Below are 24,113 nucleotides of genomic sequence, written 5' to 3'. Positions count from 1 at the left end.
TTCCAGGTGTAGTAAATCTTCTCTGAACTGCCTCCAAAGCATTAGCATCTTTTCTTAAATAAGGAGATGAAAACAGTATTCCAGATGTGGGGGTTGATTCTCCCAACCCACTGCGCTGCTCTGCTGGGAGACATCAGCGGAGGCCATTTCAAGTTCTTCCCACTGGGTGTCACAGCCTCCGCGATTAAGGTTTCCAGCATAATCAGCTGCGCACCACAAATTGGCGTGGAGCTGATTACAATATGGAAATCTTCATTTTCGACCTCACTGGAGGGAAGAGTTGCCATTGCGACCTCACCTGGGAGGTCGGGGTAAGGGGCAGTTACCTCTTGGGCAGAGCCAGCCTGGCACTGCTAAAAGGGTAAACTGGCACTGCCCCCAAGGGGCACTTTAGCATTGCCCACCAGACAAGGGGGCAGTGCCTCTTTGAGGGTGATCAGTAGGGGTGGGGAGGTCCCGCTGCCATTCTGCATTGGGGCCAGTAGCAGAGGAAGGGAGGATGGCGACTGGGGCTGGCCATCTTGGTTTGCGGTTGTCGAGGGTTGGGGAGATTGGAGCTGACCTGGGAGGGGTGGGAATCCAGCGATTAGGCGACGGGCCGTTGAAAAGCCAGCGATGAGGGGCTGCAGAGCTGGCCAGCAATTTGGAGGCAGGCAATGCGAAGTCACTGTACATATGCCGATCTCCACACAGAGAGAGATCGGCGCACTCACAGTGGCCCACTCAGTGCTATCCCGCCAGCCTCTCAGGTGGGAATAGGCCACACCCCCTGATTTCCAAAGTAAATCATGCTGAGGCACTCTGTGATGCACAGAGTGTCGGAGATTCATTCTGGAAATCATGCTAAAAGAAAACCAGCGGGCTTTATTCCCATTTTCCTGCACATGGGGGACTTAGAATTTTTTTGGGAGAATCCCAGCTGTGGTCTCGCCAATATTCTGTATAACACAAGCAACTCTCCACCTTCGTATTCCAATTTCCATCTCAACGAACAATAATTCTTCATTAGCTTTGCTAATTAATTGTTGTACCTGCACACTAACCTTTTGCGATTCATGCACTAGGACACCCAGATCCCTCTGCTTCTAAGAGCTCCGCAGTCTCTCACCATTTAAATAATATGGTTTTTTATTTTTCCAGTCAAAATGGGCAATTCACATCTGTCCACATTTTACTTTGTTTACCAGATCCTTGTCCACCAACTTAACCTATCTATATCCCCTTGTGTCCTTATGTCCTCTTCACAACTTACATTCTTATCTACATTTGCGTCATCAGAAAAATTAGCAAGCATATCTTTGGTGCCTTAATCCGAGTCATTTAAATAATTTAAAAAGTTGACGCCACAGAACTGCTCCCTGTGGCATACCAACTAGAAAATGATCTATTTATGCTTACTCTGTTTCTGATAGCTAGCCAATCTTCAATCCATGCCAATGTTACCACTATAGCATGAGCTTTATTTTCTGCAGCAACACCTTATCAAATGGCTTCTGGATATTTAAGTATAGTACATCCATCAGTTCCCCTTAACAACACTTAGTTTTCTGCTTAGAACTCCAATTAATTGGTGGAACATGATTTCCCTTTCACAGAACCATGTTGAGACTGCCCGGTTGCTTTGCATTCATCTAACTGCCCTGCTATAACATATTTAATGTTAGTTTCTAAAATTTTCCCTGACAGGTAACTGGTCTGTAATTTCCTGACTTCTGTCTCCCTCCCTTTGTATAAAAGGTCTACTCTGCTGCCGGCACAGACCTCGGCTTCCCCATATCACACTGTGTCTTCATTGTGGCCTCAGAGTTGTGCATGCCTGGTACTGGCCTGGCACAAGGGTCCCCACACTGTGTCCTCATCATGGCCAGCCACCCATGTTCTCCCTTGTCTCGTGGTCTCACAGGCACGCACCTGCTGCTAACTGTTACTTCCTTTTGCTTCTTACCCTATCAGAGTCTGATTTCATTCTACATCAGCTGTGAATAAGCTCACTTGTTTGAGCCTATCAGCTGCTAATGCAAGGAGTAATCAGTCTCTGCTTGGATGCCTTGATAACTGCCTGCCATGTTGATTTGCAGTCCAATTGAGCTAACACTGAGTATCCCAGTACTGAGTCTGGTGATACAACAGGGCTGCTGGCAGCAGGCTCCCCCCAAAACCCGGAAGGTATTATCCCATTCTTTTCATAGTACAACCCTTCTATCCCAGAAATCAGTCTAGTGAACTATCGTTACATCTTCGCTAAGGCAAATATATCTTTCCTGCGATATGGAGACAAAACTGTTAAACAAAGCTAATTAATGGAAATTTCCCTCAAGAAGGTGCTAGTGAGCTGTCTTCCTGAACTGCTGCAGTCCATGAGGTGTAGGTACACCAATGGCGCTGTTAAATTCTTGAACACTCAGCCCCATCACCTCCACTGCAACAAATATTCACTATTAGCAAAGATCAAAAAAAAATCTCAATCCTGAAGTTGTCTCATTTCGGACCTTGTTGATTTGGTTGTTGTATTGATTCACTTCTTCTTTAAATTTCAGGTCCACCATATTCATGTCCCTGGGATCTTTACTGAGGTGAGCATTCTGCCACTTGTCCCGAGCTTCGTCACTTGAGGCAGATTCAGGTAAGTTAAAAGCATTTCGGATAGCCTGTTTAAAAAAAAAGTGACTTGAATTAACTAGCTTGCCAGTAGTTATGTCTATAACAATCATAATAAATTAATTGCATCATTTCATTTGGCAGTTCAAAAACAACTTCTTCTGCTTGCTATTTTAAGGAAAACTAAATATTTCTTTGCAATGCTTTTGTCAGAAATAGGAACACAAGTCAACTTCCTGCAATGTTTATGATGTTGGTGCTTAGTTCTACAGCCTTGCCAAAACCCATCTGGGTGTTGAACTATGTTCAATGTCTTTTGATTTGATTTATTATTGTCACATGTATTGACATACAGTGAAAAGTATTGTCTCTTGCATGCTATACAAACCACATCGTTCATAAAGAAAGAAATGAGAGAGAGCAGAATGTGGTGCCACAGTCATAGCTAGGGTGTAGAGAAAGATCAACTTAATGCAAGGGAAGTCCATTCAAAGTCTGACAGCAGCAGAGAAAAGACTGTTCTTGGTTTGGTTCGTATGTGACCTCAGACTTTTGTACCTTTTCTCCGATGGAAGAAGGTGGAAGAGAGAATGTCTGGGGTGCATGAGGTCCTTAATTACGCTGGCTGCTTTGCTGAGGCAGCGGGAAGTGTAGATAGAGTCAATGGATGGGAGGCTGGTTTGAGAGATGGATTGGGCTACATTCATGACCTTTTGTAATTTCTTGCGGTCTTGGGCAGAGCAGGAGCCATGTCAAGCTGTGATAAAAGAATGCTTTCAATGGTACATCTGTAAAAGTTGGTAAGAGTCATAGCTGACATTCCAAATTTCCTTAGTCTTCTGAGAAACTGAAGGCATTCAACATTAGGAAAGGTAAATTGGACTTGGAGGGATAAATATATACCCGTTTGATACCGGAACAAAGGGTGAAACTGAGGTCAGTTCTGTAAACTTGGCTTTCATTTATTTGAGCTTAGAAGCATGAGGATTACCTAAAGTATTTAAAATGGTACATGTGATCCAACACTGTAAATGGGGAAACTATTTCCTCTAGTGGGGGATTCAAGAATGAGCAGAAATAATCCTAAAATTCTTTTCACATTTGAATGCCTCGATCTTCCATATAGTCAAGAAAATATGCTTAAGTTAAGCAACCTTTCCCCACCATTTACCGCTCTGACAGACAACAACGCTTCACTGCTAACATGCGTTTTTTAAAATAGGTCATTTTTATTATTCAATGTATTTTCTATCCTTCTACCAAAATTTTTGGAACCCTGATTATTCATCCACCAGGCCGATGATAAGCTCTGGGATGCGTGCCCATGTCCCTTCCACATCTCAGCGGTGATGGGGAGGAGAAATCAGCAACTCTTCTTCTCTCTTCTCCACCCCCCTCAGCAACATCAAAAGAACACAGCCACTCTTTTAAACATCTAAAAGGGAAAACTTTCACAACTTCACATTTCTTGTCTCATTTCTGAGACTTGACTGCCAAAATTTGTTTTGAATTTTTTAATCACGAGATGCAAGCCAAGCTCACTCCACTGTTTAACCATTCGTATCTTTACCTTGGCGCCACACTGTGTCGATTCTGCAATAATCTTCTGCCTCTTTGTATTTGCCTTGGGCTTCACTAGGATATCTTCCACATCTAATTTGAAAAGTTTCGTAAACATTTACAAGCTGGACAGAAAACCTTTATATACATTCATTCAAGAGAAATCTTTCTTCTTACATTGCAGCAGTCTTTTTAAGCTTTCAAAAATGTATATGACAACGGAGACATTTTCATAATATCTTACAGCTAAGATAGCATCAGCAAACAGTATCTTGGTAAATCCTCAGGATTTTTCAGAGCACCTGAGGGGGCTAATTGCTTTCTTCTGAAGTGCAGTGGACCCTTGTATAGAATGAAACAAAGTGATGAACCCATTTCAAGCTGGCAAAGTATTCTGGATTTCGTGATCCTGTTTGCCTTGTTTAACAAAAGAAACAAACCCATAGCCACCCATAGAGATAGAAGAGAGGGATGGAAGGGAAAGAAGGGTTAGAGAGGGGTGATGGGAACGGACAGACAGGCACACGCATTGGGCTCACTGGTCTATAGTTCCCTGTTTTCGCTCTACCTCCCTTTTTAAATAGCGGACTCACATTAGCTACTCTGAACTATTCCAGAGTCCAAAGAATTTTGGAAAATAACCAACAATGGATCTACTATTTCCAGGACCACTTCCTTAAGTATTCTGGGATGAAGATTATCAGGACCTAGAGATTAATCCACCTTCAATTCCATCAAGTTCCCCAAAAACCATTTCTCTACGAATGCTAATTTCCTTCAGCTCCTCACTAAAGCACGTTTCTCTCAGCACTTCTGGTACATTGCTTCAGTCTTCACAAAGGAAGACATGAATAAAGTATAAATTTAATTCCTCAGCCATTTCTTTATTTCCCTTTATGAATTATCCCGTTTCTGATTGTAAGGGGCCTACGTTTGTTTTTTTTAATCTTCTTCTCGTTACATACCTATAGAAACTTTTAGTCAGTTTTTATGTTCCCTCTATTCCCTTTCACTCTATTTTTCCACGCTTAATCAATCGCTTGGTCCTCCTTTGGTGAATTTTAAACTGCTCCCAATCCTCAGGCCTATTGCTTTTTCTTGCTTCTTCCTAATATTAATCTAATACTATCTCTCATTTCCCTTGTAAGCCAAGATTTGGCCACAATTCCCTTACCACGCTTGTGCCGAACAGGAACAAACAACTTCTGGAGTTTGCCTATTTGTTGTCTAAATGCCTGCCATTGTCTGAACACTGTCTTTCCTTTCAATAATGTTTCCCAATCCATCATGGCCAATTCATGCTTCATACCATCACAGTTACCTTTATTGAGATTCAGGAACCTAGTCTCAGAATCAACTACATCACTATCCGCCTTGACTAAGAATTCAACTATATAATGGTCACTTGTCACCAAGGGTGCTCTCACAACTAAATCTTTCTCATTGCACAACACCCAGTTCAAAATGGCCTGCTCCCTAGTTGGTTCCTTAACGCATTGCTCCAGTAAACCATCCTGTATGCACTCCAGAAATTCCTCCTCTATTGTACTGAAACTAATTTGACTCTCCCAATCTATATGCAGATTAAAGTCACCCATTATCACAGATGTTCCTTCAACACATGAAACTCTGATTTCCTGTCTAATGCTTTTCTCAACATTACCACCACATTTTGGTGGTCTGCATACCATCCCCACCAATGTTTTTTGCCCCTTGTTGTTTCTTAACTCCATTCATACAGATTCTACATTATCTGTGCCAATACTTTCCTCAATATCAGTATTCTGTATTCGCTCGAGTTCTCTGGAAAGGTGATCTCATTGAAGTATGCACAAAGTTCTTACAGGGCTTGACAGGGTACATACAAGAAGGACATTTCCCCAAGTTGTCAGGCGATTGCAGGAGGGAGGGGGCCTGGAAGCAAGGGACACAATCTAGGTAGACTTTTTAGGACTGAGATGAGGAGAAATTGATTCAGTCAGAAGGTGATAGGTACATCGTTACAATTCTCCATCCCAGAGGGATATGGAAGCTCAGCCACAGTACGTTCAAAGCAGAAGTCAATAGATTTCTGGGTACCAATGACATTAAGGGATATGGGGACAAGATGGGATGACGGCATTGAGTAGAAGATCATCCATGATCCAGTTAATTGTCAGAGCAGGCTCAAGGGGCCAAAAGGACTCCTCCTGCTCCTGTGTTCTTGAATAAAAGTTTGAAGCAGATGAGAGAGAGGGACAGATGAAGTATCATATGGTAAGTCACAAGCTGTTACCTAAAGTAAATCCTCTGTATAGCTGGAGGTAAGCGGTGAAGAGACGAGCCAGAGAGGTCAGTACTTTTCCACTTGTCTCACCACCATACAGTTCCTGACAGCAGTGGACTAGGCCATAGGCTGAGCTGCCATAGTGTGCCTTGTCCAGAACACCACATAGCAGCTCCCCCTCCAGAATGACAACCTGTCATCCCAAAGAAAACCAGAGTAAGTACAATAAACATTAATTGGGTGAAATCACAGTCAGCCATATTGGCAACATCACTGCAAAAGTCAATGCGCTAATTTAACAAAAACATTAAAACAGAAAGAACTTGAATTTATATATTATACCACATCTTTCAAAAGTGTCCCAAAGTATTTTGCATTGAATTAATTCCTCTGACAAGCTGTCACTATTTTAGCGCCACCCACATCCCAGAAAATACTTTCAAAAAGCCAAGCTCCAAGTGACCCAGTTGATAAAGACACTTTGTCAGATGATGTGGATTTGCCAGCATTGGACTGGGCACAGTAAGCACTCTCATAACACCAGGTTAAAATCCAACAGATTTATTTGGTAGCACAAGCTTTCGGAGTGCCGCTCCTTCATCACGAGTTCCAGTTGAGACTATTTACGCAACCTTACAGAGTAAGAATTCCCACTCCAGTTTCCCTTGTCTAAGACAGGTTAACTGATCCCAGCCAGGGGAAGCATTTGGATCTGGCAGCTGAGCTGGAGTACGGGGAAATCACCTGGCTTTATCCACTCTGATCACTATCCAGTGAGTCCACTTGTGACAAGGACAATAACAGGCTCAAACTGTTCACAGCCTACCCATCTCGCCAAACTGACAAATACGCCACTAAATCTCACACTGTCCAAACTTGCAAAGGAAGGAGGAGAGCCAGGCTGAGTTGTGACAGGTGCCTGCAGCTCACAGATTAATAACCCTATATGTGAGTCAGCACCTTGAGGTCAGAACATAGAACATCAGAGCACAGTACAGGCCCTTCGGCCCTCTATGTTGCACCAACCAGTGGAACCAATCTAATAGCCCTCTAAACTAAACTATTCCAATATTATCCAATATGCCTATCCAATGACCATAAGCGAGAGGGAAAACCACCAAGCACAAAAATTCAATTTTGAACAGTCCCAAGATTGCAAAGCACATTGCAAGTATTAACTTACCTTGGACTCAGACATCCATTCTGGATCGAAGTTTGCCACCATGTGCTGCGCTGCTTTAACCCAAGCTTTCCCGCTGATTTTAGATTTTCCAATTAAATTCAATGGTATTTGATCCTTAGGAATCACATTAATCAGCAACGTAGAGACAACCTGAGAAGACAATTGTATGTTTAGATACAGCATACAGAAATGGGGATTACCCAGTGACAGTACAATAATAAATAGCTATTTATTAACAAAATCATCACAAGCCATCTACAGCATTCGATATGCATCAAGATCATATTAACATTCTTTATTCTGATGCGGTACAAGCTGGGTTAAAATGTATACATTTTTCCCTACTCCCCTATTCTCTGTTCCTTCAACAAAAGGTATTAACTTCAGCTCGATAATGATTCCAAGGCTAGCAGGTATCACACTCTCACCTTGCCCAAGCAACCAAGTGTGAGCTTGACTCAGAGTCGATGATCTATTGAGTCTGGATGGTTTGACAGCAATGTCTAATTCTGCCCCCATTTAACATCCACACTTACCAGTAGTGACATGCAGGAGGAGTCATTCCATACCATTCAACAGCCTGCCTGGCTCCCACATACCAATTCCGTTAGTCAAGAGAGGCGGAGGTGAGCTGCAACATCTTCTACCAAGGCCCTGCCCAAGGTTAGCTAACTCACCAAAAAAGGAGGATCGATCGTGACAACCTTCCTATTCTGCGTGGCTCACAACCATGTTGAATTTGCTCTCATTATTCAAGTCATCGGGCGAATACTCTTCATTTGTTATTTGACTCCTTTTCTCTTTAAGACTCCCACACCATGCGCCCCCCCCCCCCCCAACCCCCACTTCTGCTGCCACATATTCCAACCCCAGATATCGATCCCATTCAACTACGATGCCAAGCCAGGTTCTTGCTTTTTTGCCATGGGTGTTCCGGACAGCTTTTTCATCATCACGATGAAGAACCGAAGCTTTCCTTCTCTCTAATATATATTTTGATGTTAAGAAGTATATCAAATACATTCCGAGTGGCGAGATGGCAGAAATGATACCAGGCTCGATCAGTCGGTCAATATTTTTCTTCAGAACAAGAAGTTGGAACAATGCAAATGTATTACCAGGTAGCACAGTTACACTGCAACTACCAGTCTCAGGTAGCAGTTGACATGGATTTGGTCACTGCAGCCAAATGGAAGCTCAGGTCAATACCTGTACATTCCAGGCCAGCAGAATTTCAAGGGCACAAATCACTTGGGGAAATCACCCATACTCACCTTGGTGGAAGAATTGTGCAAGTAGCAGGAAACCAGGAAAATTCCCGAGAGATTCCAGGTGAAAATGAGAAAACGGTGAAAACGATTGAGTGTGCAGGCAGAAAGCACCCCATCTCTCCGAATACATGCACAAGCTTTGCATTCTGATATTTTTGTTTTTAAACAACTAGTGACAATATTGTCAGGAGCACTGGCAAAGAGTATTATCAGGTCCAAAACAAAATAATTCAAGGCATTGTAAGATAGTGGTTATAAGGCTGAGGCAGAGGGATGAAGGTACAGATCAATGATGATCTGATACAATGGTGGAACAGGTCTGAAGGCTGAACAGTCCACCCCTGTTCCTATGCAAAAGAAGCTGAATAAAAGTCAGCAAAGTTATATTATGCTTAAATTCAGGAATGGCTTCCGCAAAATCACCCACTCCATCAAAAATAACTCCATAGAGTAAGATTTTCCAATTACACACATCGCATCAAAATAAATCGGCACCTGGTGATAAAACAAAACTGTTCTTTTATTACCCTCACTAAATTCAGAAGCAACAAACAGGGCATGAAATGGAATTAGAAATTTTTTTTCGAGGTTTGGTGGCTGAAGCTCCTAAGTGAGAGTGAGGGCGGATGTCTGCTTACACTGGTTTGTTATAGTCTCTGTAATCATGCACAATTTATCATTCCAGTGCTAATTAACACCTTAACAACTTCTGACAGCTCGACAGTCAGCGGAATTACCTGCTTTCCAGTCCAGAGTGGGTATGGTTTAATCACAGCAGGTTGAAGAATCTTCACCCGGCCCTTTTTGTCTGTGAGGCCTCGGTAGACGAGCTCCATGTACTGTTCTCGGGTGAAGAAACAGCCTCGGATTGTCATGCAGGTGCCAGAAACCATGTGATCCTGAATTAGACCCGCCAAAGGTTTACCATCCTAGTGGAAAGTATTAAAGAATGTTTTACATTTAATCACTGACACAATATCCATGGGGAGTTAACAACAAGATTACCTCCTGGAGAAAGATAGAGAGACAACATCCTCGCTCATCAACTGGAGGGCAGAACACTCACATTGTTCTGACTTAAGTCATTGCCCCAGTGCGAGCAGGTTGCAAATTAACACTGCGCACGCACTGAGTTTGGCACCAGCAGATTGGCACATGCGCAGTGGCCCACTCAGTGCTATGCTGCCGGCCTCACTAGCGGAAACAGGCCCCATCCACAGCTTTTCAACGGGATTCACACTAATGAACTCTGCAGTGCAGAGTGTGTCAGATTCTTCTCTGAACTCTCATTGAAAAAAAAAATCATGATTTACTCCAGTTTTCATGCAAATTCAACGCTTACAATGCTTCTGGGAGAACCCCAGCCATTAGGTGAGGAGCACGGAAAAGTTAGTGAAGTAACCACCTCAGGGAAGAGTAGATTTTAAAAGCAAGGGAGAAAAGAGAACTGGGAAGTGAGTGAGGTAACATCAGATAAGAATGCAACTGGGCTCAAACGTATTGCTCCCACACTCTCAGAATTCCTATTCAGCCCACGGTGTCTGCAGTGCATTCCTACACCTACACCTTCTGCCGCTCCCCTACTCAGTGATCCCTCACTCAAATTCATCACATTACCTTCACCACAGTACATATACAGCAGTAACAAATAAATGGATGCTAGAAATCTGAAATAAAAACAGAAAATTCTAAATCGGAGCAAGGCCAATTTTGTTGGTATCAGGCAGGAACTTTCAAAAATTAATTGGGGAAGCCTCTGGGAAGGCAAAGGGATGTCTGGTAAGTGGCAGGCTTTCAAAAATGTGTTAACCACAGTTCAGGGTAAACTCTTAAGAGTGAAGGGCAAGGCTGGTAGAAGTAGGGAACTCTGGATGACTCAGGATATTGAGGCCTTGAGAAGAAGAATGAGGCACATGACATGCATAGGCAGCTGGGATCAAGTGAATCCCTTGAAGAGTATAGAGGTGTAGAAGTAGAGTTAAGAGAGAAATCAGAAGGGCAAAAAGGGACATGAGATTGTTTTGGCAGATAAGGCAAAGGAGAATCCAAAGAGGTTCTACAGATACATAAAGGGCAAAAGGGTAACAAGGGAGAGAGTAAGACCTCTTAAGGATCAACAAGGTCATCTGTGTGCGGATCCACAAGAGATGGGTGAGATCGTAAATGAATATATCTCATCAGTATTTACTATTGAGAAAAGCACGAATATTAGGGAACTTGGGGAAAAAAATAGTAATGTCTTGAGGAGTATACATATTACAGAGAAGATAGTACTGAAAGTCTTAAAGCGCATCAAGATAGATAAATCCCAGGACATGGTGGGAAGCTAGGGAGGAAATTGCGGGTCCCCTAGCTGAGATATTTGAATCATCAATAGTCACAGGTGAGGTGTCTGAAGATTGGGGGTGGCAAATGTTGTGTCTTTGTTTAAAATGGGCTGCTGGGAAAAGCTGTGGAATATAGGGTAAGTTGTTGGAAGATATTTTGAGAGACAGGATTTATTTATTTATTTATTCATTCATTCAGAGACACAAGTACTGATTCAGGACAGTCAGCATGGGTTTGAGAGTGGAAAATCATGTCTCGCAAATTTGATTTGAGTTTTTTGAAGAAGTAACCAAGAAAATAGATGAGGCCAGTGCAGTTGATCTTGTCTACATGGATTTTAGCAAAGCTTTTGACAAGGTACCGCAAGGCAGGTTGTTACATAAGGTTAAATCTCACAGGATCCAGGCTGAGGTATTTAAATAGATACAAAATTCTTGACAGAAGCCAGAGGGTGGTTGTAGAAGGTTGTTTTTCAAATTGGAGGCCTGTGATCAGTGGTGTGTCTCAGAGATCAGTGCTGGGTCCACTATTATTTGTCATTTGTATTAATGATTTGGATGAGAATATAGGAGGCATGGTTAGTAAGTTTGCAGATGACACCAAGATAAGTGGCACAGTGGACAATGAAGAAAGTTATCTCCAATTGCAACGGGATCTTGATCAATTGGGCCAGTGGGCTGACAAATGGCAGATGGAGATTAATTTAGACAAATGTGAGGTGATGCATCTTGGAGACTGATTCAGGGCAGGACTTACTCAGTTAATGGTAAGGCATTGGGGACAGTTACAGAGCAAAGAGATCTAGGGGTACATGTTCACAACTCCTTGAAAGATAAGTCACAGTTGGACAGAGTGGTGAAGGCATTCGGCATGCTTGGTTTCATCGGTCAGAACATTGAATGCAGGAGTTGGGATGTCTTGTTGAAGTTGTAAGGCCACACTTGGAATACTGTGTGCAGTTCTGCTCACCTTATTATAGAAAGGCTATTTTTAAACTACAAAGAGTGCAGAAAAGATTTACTAGGATGGTACCAGGACTTGATGGTTTGAGTTATAAGGAGAGGCTGGATAGATTGGGACTTGTTTCTCTGAAGCATAGGAGGCTGAGAGATGATCTTTGAGGGGTCTATAAAATAATGAGGAGCACAGATCAGCTAAATAGTCAATATCTTTTCCCAAAGGTAGGACAGGCTAAAACTAGAAGGCATAGGTTTAAGGTGAGAGGGGAGAGATACAAAAGTGTCCAGAGGGGCAATTTCTTCACACAGAGGGTGTTGAGTGTCTGGAACAAGCTGCCAGAGTTAGTAGTAAAGGCGGAGACAATTTTGTCTTTTAAAAAGCATTTAGATAGTTACATGGGTACGATGGGTATAGAAGGATATGGGCCAAATGCAGGCAGTCGGGATTAGCTTAGGGGTTTTAAAAAAAGAGGGCAACATGAACAAGTTGGGCCAAAGGGCTTGTTTCCATACTGTAAACCTCTATGACTCTAAAACATTGGATAAACTCACTATGCCTGGCAGCATCTGTGGAAACAAGTTCTGTCGAAGGATCATTTAGATCTAAAACGTTAACTCTGTTTCTCTCCACAAATGCTGCCAAACCAGCTGAATTTATCCAGCATTTTCTGTTTTTATTACAGTAGTAACAATGCAGAGTCAGGTCTTTACAGAGGCACCATGCTCACAATTCCCACGAGCGCCCTATGCTGCAATTTACTCACACCTAAGTACCACTGTGTCCTTTGATTGTTACATACCACACCGTTATCAATAAATCAACGTGAAGCAAAGATACTTTCAGGTGCCGGTATATCCAATAAATTATAAACATGCACAAAACCAAAATATATTTTATCCTCTGTAATCTCTTTCAATTTTCCCATTATCGAGGCTCAGTACCATTTCTCAAAGTGCCAGTGATCAGACTAATGCTGAATGTTTACTTTCATACAGTTCACCTTTCTCCATCTGTGGAAACGTCTGTTCCCTGTACACCCTTACAATCTCATGTTCAGCAAAAAGTTGTTTTAACTCACTCATGGTGCACACTTAACTAATGAAGTGTGCTACAGGCTGGTACTCGGCCTATATCTTCATTCTCAGTAGAAAAAAAACTGCCTATATTCTCCATTAGAAATAGTCACTTTGGCTTGTATTTGCCTTGTCAGCACCTGTGAAACTACAGCCCCATCAGGAAGTTGGCAATCAGTGACAAGATGCAAAAAGCAAAGGATGGGGAACTGTACAATATCTACTCTGCAAAATGTTACTTTTCTACTCAAGTAAAATCAGGATAATTTTCCCATCTTTATTTGCTTTCATAGATCATAGAATCCCTACGGTGCAATAGGAGCCCACTTGGCCCATCGAGTCTGCTGGGACCCCAATCCCACTAGGTCCTATCCCCGTAAGTCCATGCATTTACCTTAGCTAGTCCCCCTGACACTAAGGGACAATTTAGCATGGCCAATCCACCTAACCCGCACATCTTCAGACTATGGGAGGAAACCGGGGCACCTGTAGGAAACCCACGCAGACATGGGGAGACCGTGTAGACTCCACACAGACAGACAAAGAACAAAGAACAAAGAACAACCCAGCACGGGAAACAGGCCCTTCGGCCCAACGAGCCCGCGCCGCCGCATCGCCCTACACCTATTCTACCCTGCATGTCTACGAATGGGACCCTACTCAGTCAGATTCAGGGAAGAAATAGTGTCAATTTGGTGGAAACCAATTAGCCTAAGAGCACATCTTTGGGGTGTGGGAGGAAACCGGAGCGCCCGGAGGAAACCCACGCAACCACAGGGAGAATGCGCAAACTCCCACAGACACAGGCCCAAATCCATGTATCTGCACAGCTAGCAGTGCTAGTCACTGAGCTGTTGTGGAGCCCGTCTATCGGTCCAGGATCAAGCACACACACCGACATGAAGTACTAGGCCACTCCTGGACTTCCAAGAGCAGCCCACGTACAACCTGCCGTGTGCATGCCCCTCGCTTGACACGAGGTGGACCTCCACCTGTGGAATAAAGACAAAACATATTAGTTATACAGCCTGCCCTTCCGGTGTCTCCCGAGGTTTAACCCTATTTAATAGCCCCTACCATATCCCTCCATTCCCGTTTCACTCATATGCCTATCTAACTGCATCTTAAACGAGTCCAACGTGCCTGCCTCCACCACCCTACTCGGTAGCGCATTCCAGACCCCCACAACTCTCTGTGTAAAGAACCTTCCTCTTACCTCCAAATTATACCTCCCCCCCCTCACCCTTAAGTGATGACCTCTTGTGTTCGTACCCAGTCTAGGGAGCAGTCTCTCACTATTAACTCTATCTATTCCCTTCAGTATCTTATATACCTCTATCATGTCCCCTCTCAATCTCCTTCTTTCCAAGGAGAATAGCCCCAGTCTCCTCAGTCTCTCCTCGTAACCCAGTCCCCCCATGCCAGGCAACATCCTGGTAACCCAGGACAGTGACCCAAGCCGCGAATCAAGCCCTGGTCCCCGGCGCTGTGTGACAGCAGTGCTAACTACATTATGGGTCTGATTTTACCATCAAGGTGCACCCATTTTCGGGTGCGAAAACCTGGTAAAGTCAGGCGTGAGACGAGTAGCGTGATCCATGCCGGTCTCCACGCTGGTTCCCCCTTTACCAAGGCCTGAAAACTGCCACGATTTGGACCGCAACTGAAAAAGCGTGACAGCCACTTAATTGCATTTGCATGCATTTAAATTGACTTAATGAGCTGCATGTCCAACTTTACCGGCACTTCCCCTTTTACCACCATGTTTGCCCATCCAGAATCAGGCCAAAAGGTCTATTTTTTTTGTCCTGAGTGTGCACATTTGGAGGCACCGATCACAGCTGCAGGATTTCGGACACGTTACTTCCTGCCCGCAGGGTGCAGCGCGATTCGGAATCGCTGATATTTTTTCAGACAGAGTGCAAATGGGGGCGTATAAACGTCGGATCTGAAACACTCACGGTTTCAAATCTGCCCAGCACTTAAAATCAAAATGGTAAAATAAGGCCCTATGTACTTGCCTTGGGAACCAGATATTGCTCGTCGGTACTGGCAATCACATAGGCCTCTGCTCGGCCAAGTTCATTCTGTGGGAAGTGTGCATTCATTTCGTCACCATCAAAGTCAGCATTGTAGGCTTTACAGTTCGCATAGTGAAGCCTCAAAACCTTCTCTCCTGGGAGGATCCGGGCAAGATGGGCCTGTATGGATGGCCTATGCAAAGTTGGTTGGCGGTTCAGCAACAGAACATCTCCATTCTTAATGTGCCGGCACACCTGACAAAATTATATAAAATATTGTATTACTTCACTTTTTTGTTGAGTGGTGTAGCCACATTAGATTCAAATTCAATTGGTAGTAAAAGCTCTTGTTTTTGATGGCTCTGGGCCTTAGTGGTCATCGATGTTCTTGGCCTCATTATTTCTACATATTCTACATCCTCTGCAAGGCTGAGGCTCAGCTTCCTCTTTTCATCTCAAACACCACTTTCCTGCAGCTCAGTTCTGAATACCCTGCCTTGATTGGAGAAATTCCAAGGGCCCATAAACACTAGGACAGAGTGGTAGGAAACGTTTGTTGTCCGATAGGTGATCTGTCCACATTCCAAACAAACGAGGAGCAATGCAAACTGAGATCTGCTAACAAAATGTAATACAAGAGATGGAAAAAAAAAATGGAAGCCATAGAATGGTTACATCACAGAGGCCACTTGGTCCACCAGGCTTGTGTCACTCCTACACCCTTCCCCCATAGCACAGCAAATGTATTTACTCAGGCACTCATTCAATTCCCTTTTAAAAGCCACGATTAAGTTGCAACAGTTTATAGTTTATTCATTAGTGTCACAAGTAGGCTTACATTAACACTGCAATGAAGTTACTGTGAAAGTCCCCTAGTCGCCACACTCTGGCACCGGTTCGGGTTCACTGAGGGAGAATTTAGCATGACCAATGCACCTAACCAGCACCTTTCAGACTGTGGGAGGAAACCGAAGCATCCAGAAGAAAACCATGCAGACATAGGAAAAACATGCAGACTCTGCACAGTGATCCAAGCCAGGAATCAAACCTGTGTCCCTGGTGTTGTGAGGCAGCAGCGCTAACCAGTGTGCCATCGTGCCGTCCTCTGCGTCTGCTCACTCTCAGACAGTGCATTCCTGAATAAAAGCGGCATTGTGTCGCCTTTGATACTTTAAATTTGTATCCTCTGGTTGTTGGTCTTTCCAACGACAGCAATAGTTTCTCTGTCTACTCTGTCTTGAGCCCCTCACGATTCTGAATATCTCTTGTCAAATTTCTTCTCAATCTTCTCTGAGAAAGACAATCCTAATTTCTCCAATCTATCCACAAAGGTGAAGTTCCTCATCCCTGGAACTGTTCTCATAAACAGTTTCTGCAGCTCCCTACATCCTTCCAAAAGTGCCATGTCCTATATTGGACATAGTGCTGTTGTGAGGGCCAAGGCAGTGTTTTATTAAGGTTCAGCATATCTTCCTTGTTTTTGTACTCTATGGATCAAATCTCTCACTGGGCTTGGGAGAATCCGACATACTGTGCATTTGACCAGTGTGACCACACATGCCTTTTTTTGTTTTTCCACACCAGGATCTGGCTCACAGTGCAGTTTGCGGATTGGCCTGGAGTGGGTGGGGAGGCAGACTGGTGAGAAGATTCACCTCAGTTCCCTAACACACAGTGTCCCAACTTCCAACAAAGTTCACAGGCCCCTAAACCTCACTCCTGCAAGGAACATTTCAGTTCGTCCCACAAGTGTGACTCCATGAATTCTCCACCTTTCTGCCCCTCTAACCTACTGCAGTGTTCCAAAGAAGCACAATGAAAGCTCCAGGAGCAGTACTTCCTCTTTTAACTTAAAACTCTACAGCCTTCTGGATACAACACCAAGTTCAGCAATTTGGGTTCATAACCTCATTTGGCTTTGTTTCTTTCCTCATTTGTGTTTTTTTTCCCCTCCTGGTTCTGTCCTGTTTCCTTATTTTGCATTTGGATGAGAGCTATCCTGCTAATCACACTTCCTCTGGACACTTCTTTTGTGTGTTAAGACTCATTCCCTTTGGCCTTGCACCATCAACCTGTCATTTAAAGTCTCCTGCCCTCCGCCTACCACAGACCTTTCCTTCTGTTCATCCTCTTCCCATTCATTTCCTCAAACTCTATTAGTTTCTCTTTGTTCAGTTCTGATGTAAGATCATTGGCCTGAAACATTAACTCAGTTTCTCTCTCTACTGACGCTGCCAGAGTTGCTGCGTGTTTCTATTTTGATTACTAACTTATTTGTACTCACTTTGTGCAAAAGGAATAATTCAAATATTTCTTTAGTTTCAACTGCCAATGGCTTTAACTTACAATTTTCATCCCCATGTTCTGTTCGCCAGTGCTCGGTGTGAGCAGCTGTTTGGCAATAGCCTCTCTCTGGGTTGCATTGGTTGCACTCAGAATAGTACGAGACCCATCTTCATTGATGACCATGGAAGCTCCAGGGTGTGAATTTGGCCCATTTAACACCGCTTGCCTAAGCTCCTGCACATTCCAAGGCGTCACTGGCTGTGGATAGGTCAGCTTTGTAGCAAAGACCTGGTAAGAAAATAAAAGTCAGTACATTTCTAGGTGGCTGGAAAACACAGCTGCGTATAGAACATAGAACAGAGAACACTACAGCACAAACAGGCCCTTCGGCCCACGAGTTGCGCCGATCACATCAACACCTACCAACCTACAGACCTATCTATAACCCCCAATCCCATTAAACCCCATATACTCATCCAGAAGTCTTTTAAAAGACCCCAGCGAGTTCGCCTCCACCACCACTGACGGCAGCCGATTCCATTCACTCAGCACCTTCTGAGTGAAAAACTTACCCCTAACATCACTTCTGAACTTCCCTCCCTGCACCTTAAATCTGTGTCCTCTTGTAGCGACCATTTCAACCCGGGGAAATAGCCTCTGAGAATCCACCCTATCTATTCCTCTCAACATTTTATAAACTTCTATCAGGTCGCCTCTCAACCTTCGTCTCTCCAGGGAAAAGAGTCCCAGCTCCCTCAACCTAACTTCATAAGGCATGCCTCCCAGTCCAGGCAACATCCTTGTAAATCTCCTCTGTACCCTTTCAATAGCTTCTACGTCTTTCCTATAGTGAGGCGACCAGAACTGCGCACAGTACTCCAAATGAGGCCTGACAAGGGTCTTATAAAGTTGCAGCATTACCTCCCGACTCCTAAACTCAATCCCTCGATTAATGAAGGCCAGTACACCATACGCCTTCTTGACCACCTCCTCCACCTGCGAGGCCAATTTAAGAGTCCTGTGGACCCGGACCCCAAGATCCTTCTGCTCTTCAACACTACTAAGACTCCTGCCCTTGATAGTGTAATCGTTCATCCCATTGGTTCTGCCAAAATGGACGACTACGCATTTAAGAACATAAGAACATAAGAAATAGGAGCAGGAGTAGGCCATCTAGCCCTTCGAGCCTGCCCCGCCATTCAATAAGATCATGGCTGATCTGCCGCTGCTCAGTTCCACTTTCCCGCTTTCTCCCCATAACCCTTAATCCCCTCTCTTATCAAAAACCCATCAACCCGCGTCTTAAAAATATTCAGCGAGGCAGCCTCCACCACTTCAACGGGCAGAGAATTCCAGAGATTCACCACCCTTTGAGTGAAGAAGTTCCTCCTCAACTCCGTTCTAAACCGCCCCCCTTTTATCTTGAGGCTGTGCCCCCTAGTCCTACTGTCTTTTTTGAGCGGGAAGAGTCTCTCCACCTCTATCCTATCCATCCCATTCATCATCTTATATGTCTCAATGAGATCTCCCCTCATTCTTCTAAACTCTAACGAGTACAAGCCCAGTTTATTCAGCCTCTCCTCATAGCTCAACCCTCTCAACTCCGGAATCAGCCTAGTAAACCTCCTCTGCACTCCCTCCAAGGCCAAAATATCTTTGCGCAGGTGCGGCGCCCAAAACTGCACACAGTACTCCAGCTGCGGCCTCACCAATGCCCTATACAGCTGCAGCAAGACCTCCCTACTTTTATATTCAATCCCCCTCACTATGAAGGCCAGCATCCCATTCGCCTTCCTGACCACCTGCTGCACCTGCAAGCTGGGTTTTTGCGACTCATGCACAAGGACCCCAAGGTCCCTCTGCACCGTCGCCTGCTGCAGTTTTTCGCCCCATAAGTAATAGTCCTTCCTACCATTCTTCCTACCAAAGTGGACCACCTCACACTTGCCAACATTAAATTCCATTTGCCATTTCCTGACCCATTCGCCCAGCCTATCTAGATCCTTCTGCAGACTCTCCACACCCTCCGCACAATTTGCCGTTCCCCCAATCTTGGTGTCATCAGCAAATTTCGACACCCTACACTCGGTTCCCTCCTCCAGATCATCTATATAAATGGTAAAAAGCTGAGGCCCCAGCACCGACCCCTGGGGCACTCCACTAGTCACCATCCGCCAATCCGAATAGCACCCGTTGACCCCCACTCTCTGCCTCCTATTTGACAACCAATCCTCTATCCACGCTAACACCCTACCCCCAACTTCATGTCCCTCAACCTTCTGCAATAACCTCTTGTGAGGTACTTTGTCAAACGCCTTCTGAAAATCTAGAAAGACCACATCCACCAGCTCTCCTCTATCCACCGCCCTAGACACATCCTCATAGAACTCCAGTAAATTTGTCAGACACGACTTCCCTTTAATGAAACCGTGCTGCGTCTGCTCTATCAAGCAATTCCCTTCAAGATGCCTCGCAATTTCCTCCTTAATGACAGATTCTAACATTTTACCCACCACAGACGTTAAACTAACCAGCCTATAATTCCCCGCCTTTTGCCTGGCACCCTTCTTAAACAACGGCGTAACATTAGCCGTTTTCCAATCATCCGGCACTTCCCCGGAATCCAGCGACGTCTGGAAAATAACCACCAAGGCATCCACTATCACCTCCGCCATTTCTTTCAGAACCCTCGGATGCATTCCATCCGGTCCTGGGGACTTGTCCACAATCAGCCCCTCCAGTCTGTCGAGCACCGCCTCTCTAGTAACAGTAATGTCATTAAGACCCTCCAGTCCTACCACCTTTCTATCGCTAACACCCGGCAAATTATTCACGTCCTCCTCCGTGAAGACAGAAACAAAAAAGTTATTCAATACCTTAGCCATATCCCCATCCCCTACCACTAGGTCCCCTTTCTCATCCTCTAAAGGACCAACATTCACCCTAGCCAGCCTCTTCCTTTTTATATATTTATAAAAACTCTTGCTATCCTTTTTTATATTAAGCGCTAGCCCAGCTTCATAGTTTCTCCTACCCTTCTTTATCAACTTCTTTGTCAATCTTTGTTGACATTTAAACCTCTCCCAATCCTCTTCTCGCCCACTACTCTTAGCTACTCTAAATTCCTCCGCTTTTAATTTAACACTTTCCTTCACCTCCTTCGTTATCCACGGCTTATTACCTCTCCTCCTACTATCCTTTTTGACCATCGGAATAAATTTCTGCTGAGCACCAAGAAAGATCTCCTTAAAGATCCTCCACTGCTCCTCAGCAGACCCTCCCTCCAATGCGCTCCCCCAGTCCACATTCGCCAATTCTTCTCCCATCCTACCATACTCCCCTCTATTATCCGCGTTGAAGTCCATCTGCCACTTCTCCGCCCAGTCCTGCATCCTATTTATGTCCTGCTGCAACTTTTGACATCCTTCCAGATCATCCACAACACCACCGACCTTCGTGTCATCAGCGAACTTACTTACCCATCCCTCCACTTCCTCATCTAGGTCATTTATGAAAATGACAAACAGCAAGGGTCCTAGAACAGATCCCTGGGGCACTCCACTGGTGACTGACCTCCATTCAGAAAAAGACCCATCCACAACCACTCTCTGCCTTCTGCAGGCAAGCCAGTTCTGGATCCACAAGGCCAAAGGCCCTTGGATCCCATGCCCTCTCACCTTCTCAAGAAGTCTTGCATGGGGGACCTTATCAAACGCCTTGCTAAAGTCCATGTACACCACGTCCACGGCACTTCCTTCGTCAACGTGTTCAGTCACATTATCGGAGAACTCAACTAGGCTCGTAAGGCACGACCTGCCCTTGACAAATCCATGCTGACTATTCCTGATCATGTCAAACCTCTCCAAATGCTCGTAAATCTTGTCCCTCAGAAGCCTCTCCACCAGCTTACCAACCACTGAGGTCAGACTCACTGGTCGGTAATTTCCCGGGCTATCTCTGTTCCCTTTCTTGAAAATAGGAACTACATCCGCAATCCTCCAATCTTCCGGAACCTCTCCCGTCTCCATTGACGACGCAAAGATCATCGCCAGGGCCTCTGCAATCACTTCCCTCGCCTCCCACAGTATCCTGGGGTACATCCCATCTGGTCCCGGCGACTTATCTATCTTGATAGAATTCAAAAGTTCTAACACATCCTCCTCCTTAATATCCACATACTCAATCTTTTCCATCTCGTTCGTAGCAAATCCGTAGCAAAATCTCCCAGATCAGCTTCCACTGTGAATACTGAGGCAAAGTACTCATTAAGCACCTCTGCCATTTCTTCTGGTTCCACACAGACCTTTCCCCCTTCACCTTTTATAGGTCCTATCCCTTCTCTTCTCATCCTTTTACCTTTCACATATTTATAGAAGGCCTTGGGATTCTCCTTAATCTTACCCGCCAAGGTCTTCTCATGACCCCTTCTGGCTCTCCTAATTTCCCTTTTAAGCTCCTTTCTACAGTCCTTATACTCCTCAAGATCCTTAACCTCTCCTAGTTCCCTGAACCTTTTGTACACCTTCCTTTTCCTCCTGACTAGGTTCAACACAGCCTTCGTGCACCACGGTTCCCGCAACCTACCAAAACCCCCTTGTCTCATCGGAACGTTGTCAGCAGTATACAGGCAGTCATAATCGTGTGTGCACTGTTCTCAGCAATCCCATCACCCACCCTTGTCATGGGCACCCTATAGCAGACATTTGTCTATGTCTGATATATGTCTATATCAGACATATTATCTGTCAGCAGCATAGGCATCAATTACAAAGGAGCTACTCAAAACAAATTACATGCATTGGCTCCTCCAAACAGTTCAGTATGTAGCTGATTGAAGCTGGCCGACATTTCTACATTCACACTGGCTCCTGTAGATGGTGACAGTGTGGCAGCCGATAGAGACTTGGCATGGCTTCAGTGAGTCGTTCACACTGCTAACTCCAGGAGGCAAATGGAAAGCAGAGAAAGCCTCATTAAGTTGGGTTTAGTGCCCATTCTGCAAAGTGGCCAAATCATGTTAGCATGAATCGGGTGACACCATACTTCAGACTAAACAGCTTCAAGATTTGGCACCATCTTCAAAGCTTTCAGGAACTCAGCTGTGTTACAAAGGCCTGTCTACACCTGAGGATCCACAGACCTCAAAGCCTAACAGGAACAAATTTCAAATCTCTTCAATTTCTTCAACGTGGTTACAATTTAAAATTGACATGTTATGTTTAGATATCTCATCCAACATGTCATTTACTTAGGCTTCCATAAAACTTTTGATTAAGTTCTGCAATAGATGTTTTGAACTGAACAAAAACTAACCTAAATATTGCTGAACAAAGGGACTGTGGAACTCACTGCCTCACAAGACTGTGGAGGCCAGGTCATTGAGTGTCTTTAAAACAGAGATAGACAGGTTCTTGATCAATAAGTGGATCAGGGGTTACGGGGAAAAGGCAGGAGAACGAGGATGAGGAAAAATCAGCCATGACTGAATGGCAGAGAAGACTCAATGGGCTGAGAGGCCTAATTCCTATGTCTTATGGGACAGATTGCTGAAGCTTTTCATCTTGCACAGATCAGGACAAACACAAGAATGTCAAATTTCAAACAACGCCAACAATTAATACTACAGGAAAAAAAGGATGCTGATTGGTTGGCAAGTTGATTCTGATTGGCCGAAGAATTGCTATGGAGAAAGCAATAGGGAAATTGATCAGAGTTGATTTGCCAACTAATCAGCAGCCTTTTCTTTGTTGTTTGAAATCTGGCATTCTTGTGCCTTTCTGATGACTGCCCAATGAAAAGCTTTGACATTATGTCTCGCTTCTGCGAACAACTGCTTAAAATTAACTTCATTTTTGAACTGAAATCACTGCAGTTTGGTTGGTGAATGTAGCAGCAAACACTGCAAGATCACACAAACAGCAACGAGATAAAAGGAGTAGCCGATTTCCTTTGTTGATGGTTCAACAGATTGGTTTAGGGATGAATGTTGACTAGGACACCCCCTGTTTCTCACATCCACCATTTACATCTGTACAACCAGGTTTCTGTTTGACATCAGGGAGACAGAGTCTAACTCAACATGATGCGTGAAAATGATGCATTGGACCGTTGTTGTCTCTAATTTATACAAAAGGTCTACATATCATAACTAAAGGTTCCCTTGCAGTTGCTGCCCTTGCTCTTCTGGATGGTAGAGGTCACAGGTTTGAGAGATGCTGCTCAACAGTTTTGGCGAGGCCAATGGTGGAGGGAATAAACATGTAAACCAATGGGTGGGTGCCAATCAAGCAGACTACTTTATCCTGGATGATGTAGAGCCTCCATCTGCTGTTGGAGCTCACTCATCCAGACAAATAGAGTATTTTATCACATTCCTGACTTGTGCCTTGTAGATGGTGGAAAGGGTTCAAGGAGTCAGAAGATGGGCCAGTTCCCACAGAATTCCAGCCTCTGATGAATCCTTGGAGTCATTTACATAGTTAGTCCAGTTGAGTTTCTGGCGAGACTAATTGGTATTAATGCCACTGAATGTCATGGGGAGATGATTCAAATCTCTTTTGTTGCTTG

General features: G+C 44.3%; 1 protein-coding gene across 1 annotated transcript in view; it reads right to left on the bottom strand.

Moving 5' to 3' along the window:
* Positions 1-24,113, bottom strand: part of polr1a (RNA polymerase I subunit A) — a 152,266-nt gene that overhangs the window by 87,375 nt on the left and 40,778 nt on the right. The window contains exons 12-18 of the mRNA XM_080198507.1: positions 17,607-17,834; positions 15,261-15,515; positions 9,616-9,807; positions 7,608-7,757; positions 6,434-6,617; positions 4,169-4,251; positions 2,490-2,648 (exon numbers count right to left, since the gene is read on the bottom strand). Coding sequence (XP_080054633.1) covers positions 2,490-2,648; positions 4,169-4,251; positions 6,434-6,617; positions 7,608-7,757; positions 9,616-9,807; positions 15,261-15,515; positions 17,607-17,834 — 1,251 coding nt within the window. The remainder of the gene's footprint in view (positions 1-2,489; positions 2,649-4,168; positions 4,252-6,433; positions 6,618-7,607; positions 7,758-9,615; positions 9,808-15,260; positions 15,516-17,606; positions 17,835-24,113) is intronic.

Source organism: Carcharhinus amblyrhynchos, chromosome 1 (genome assembly GCF_965287045.1).
Source record: "Carcharhinus amblyrhynchos chromosome 1, sCarAmb.v2.hapA, whole genome shotgun sequence".
In the NCBI taxonomy this organism is placed as follows: Eukaryota; Metazoa; Chordata; class Chondrichthyes; order Carcharhiniformes; family Carcharhinidae; genus Carcharhinus; species Carcharhinus amblyrhynchos.
Note: the sequence above shows the minus strand (reverse complement) of the source record. Positions and strands in the feature narration are given on the sequence as shown.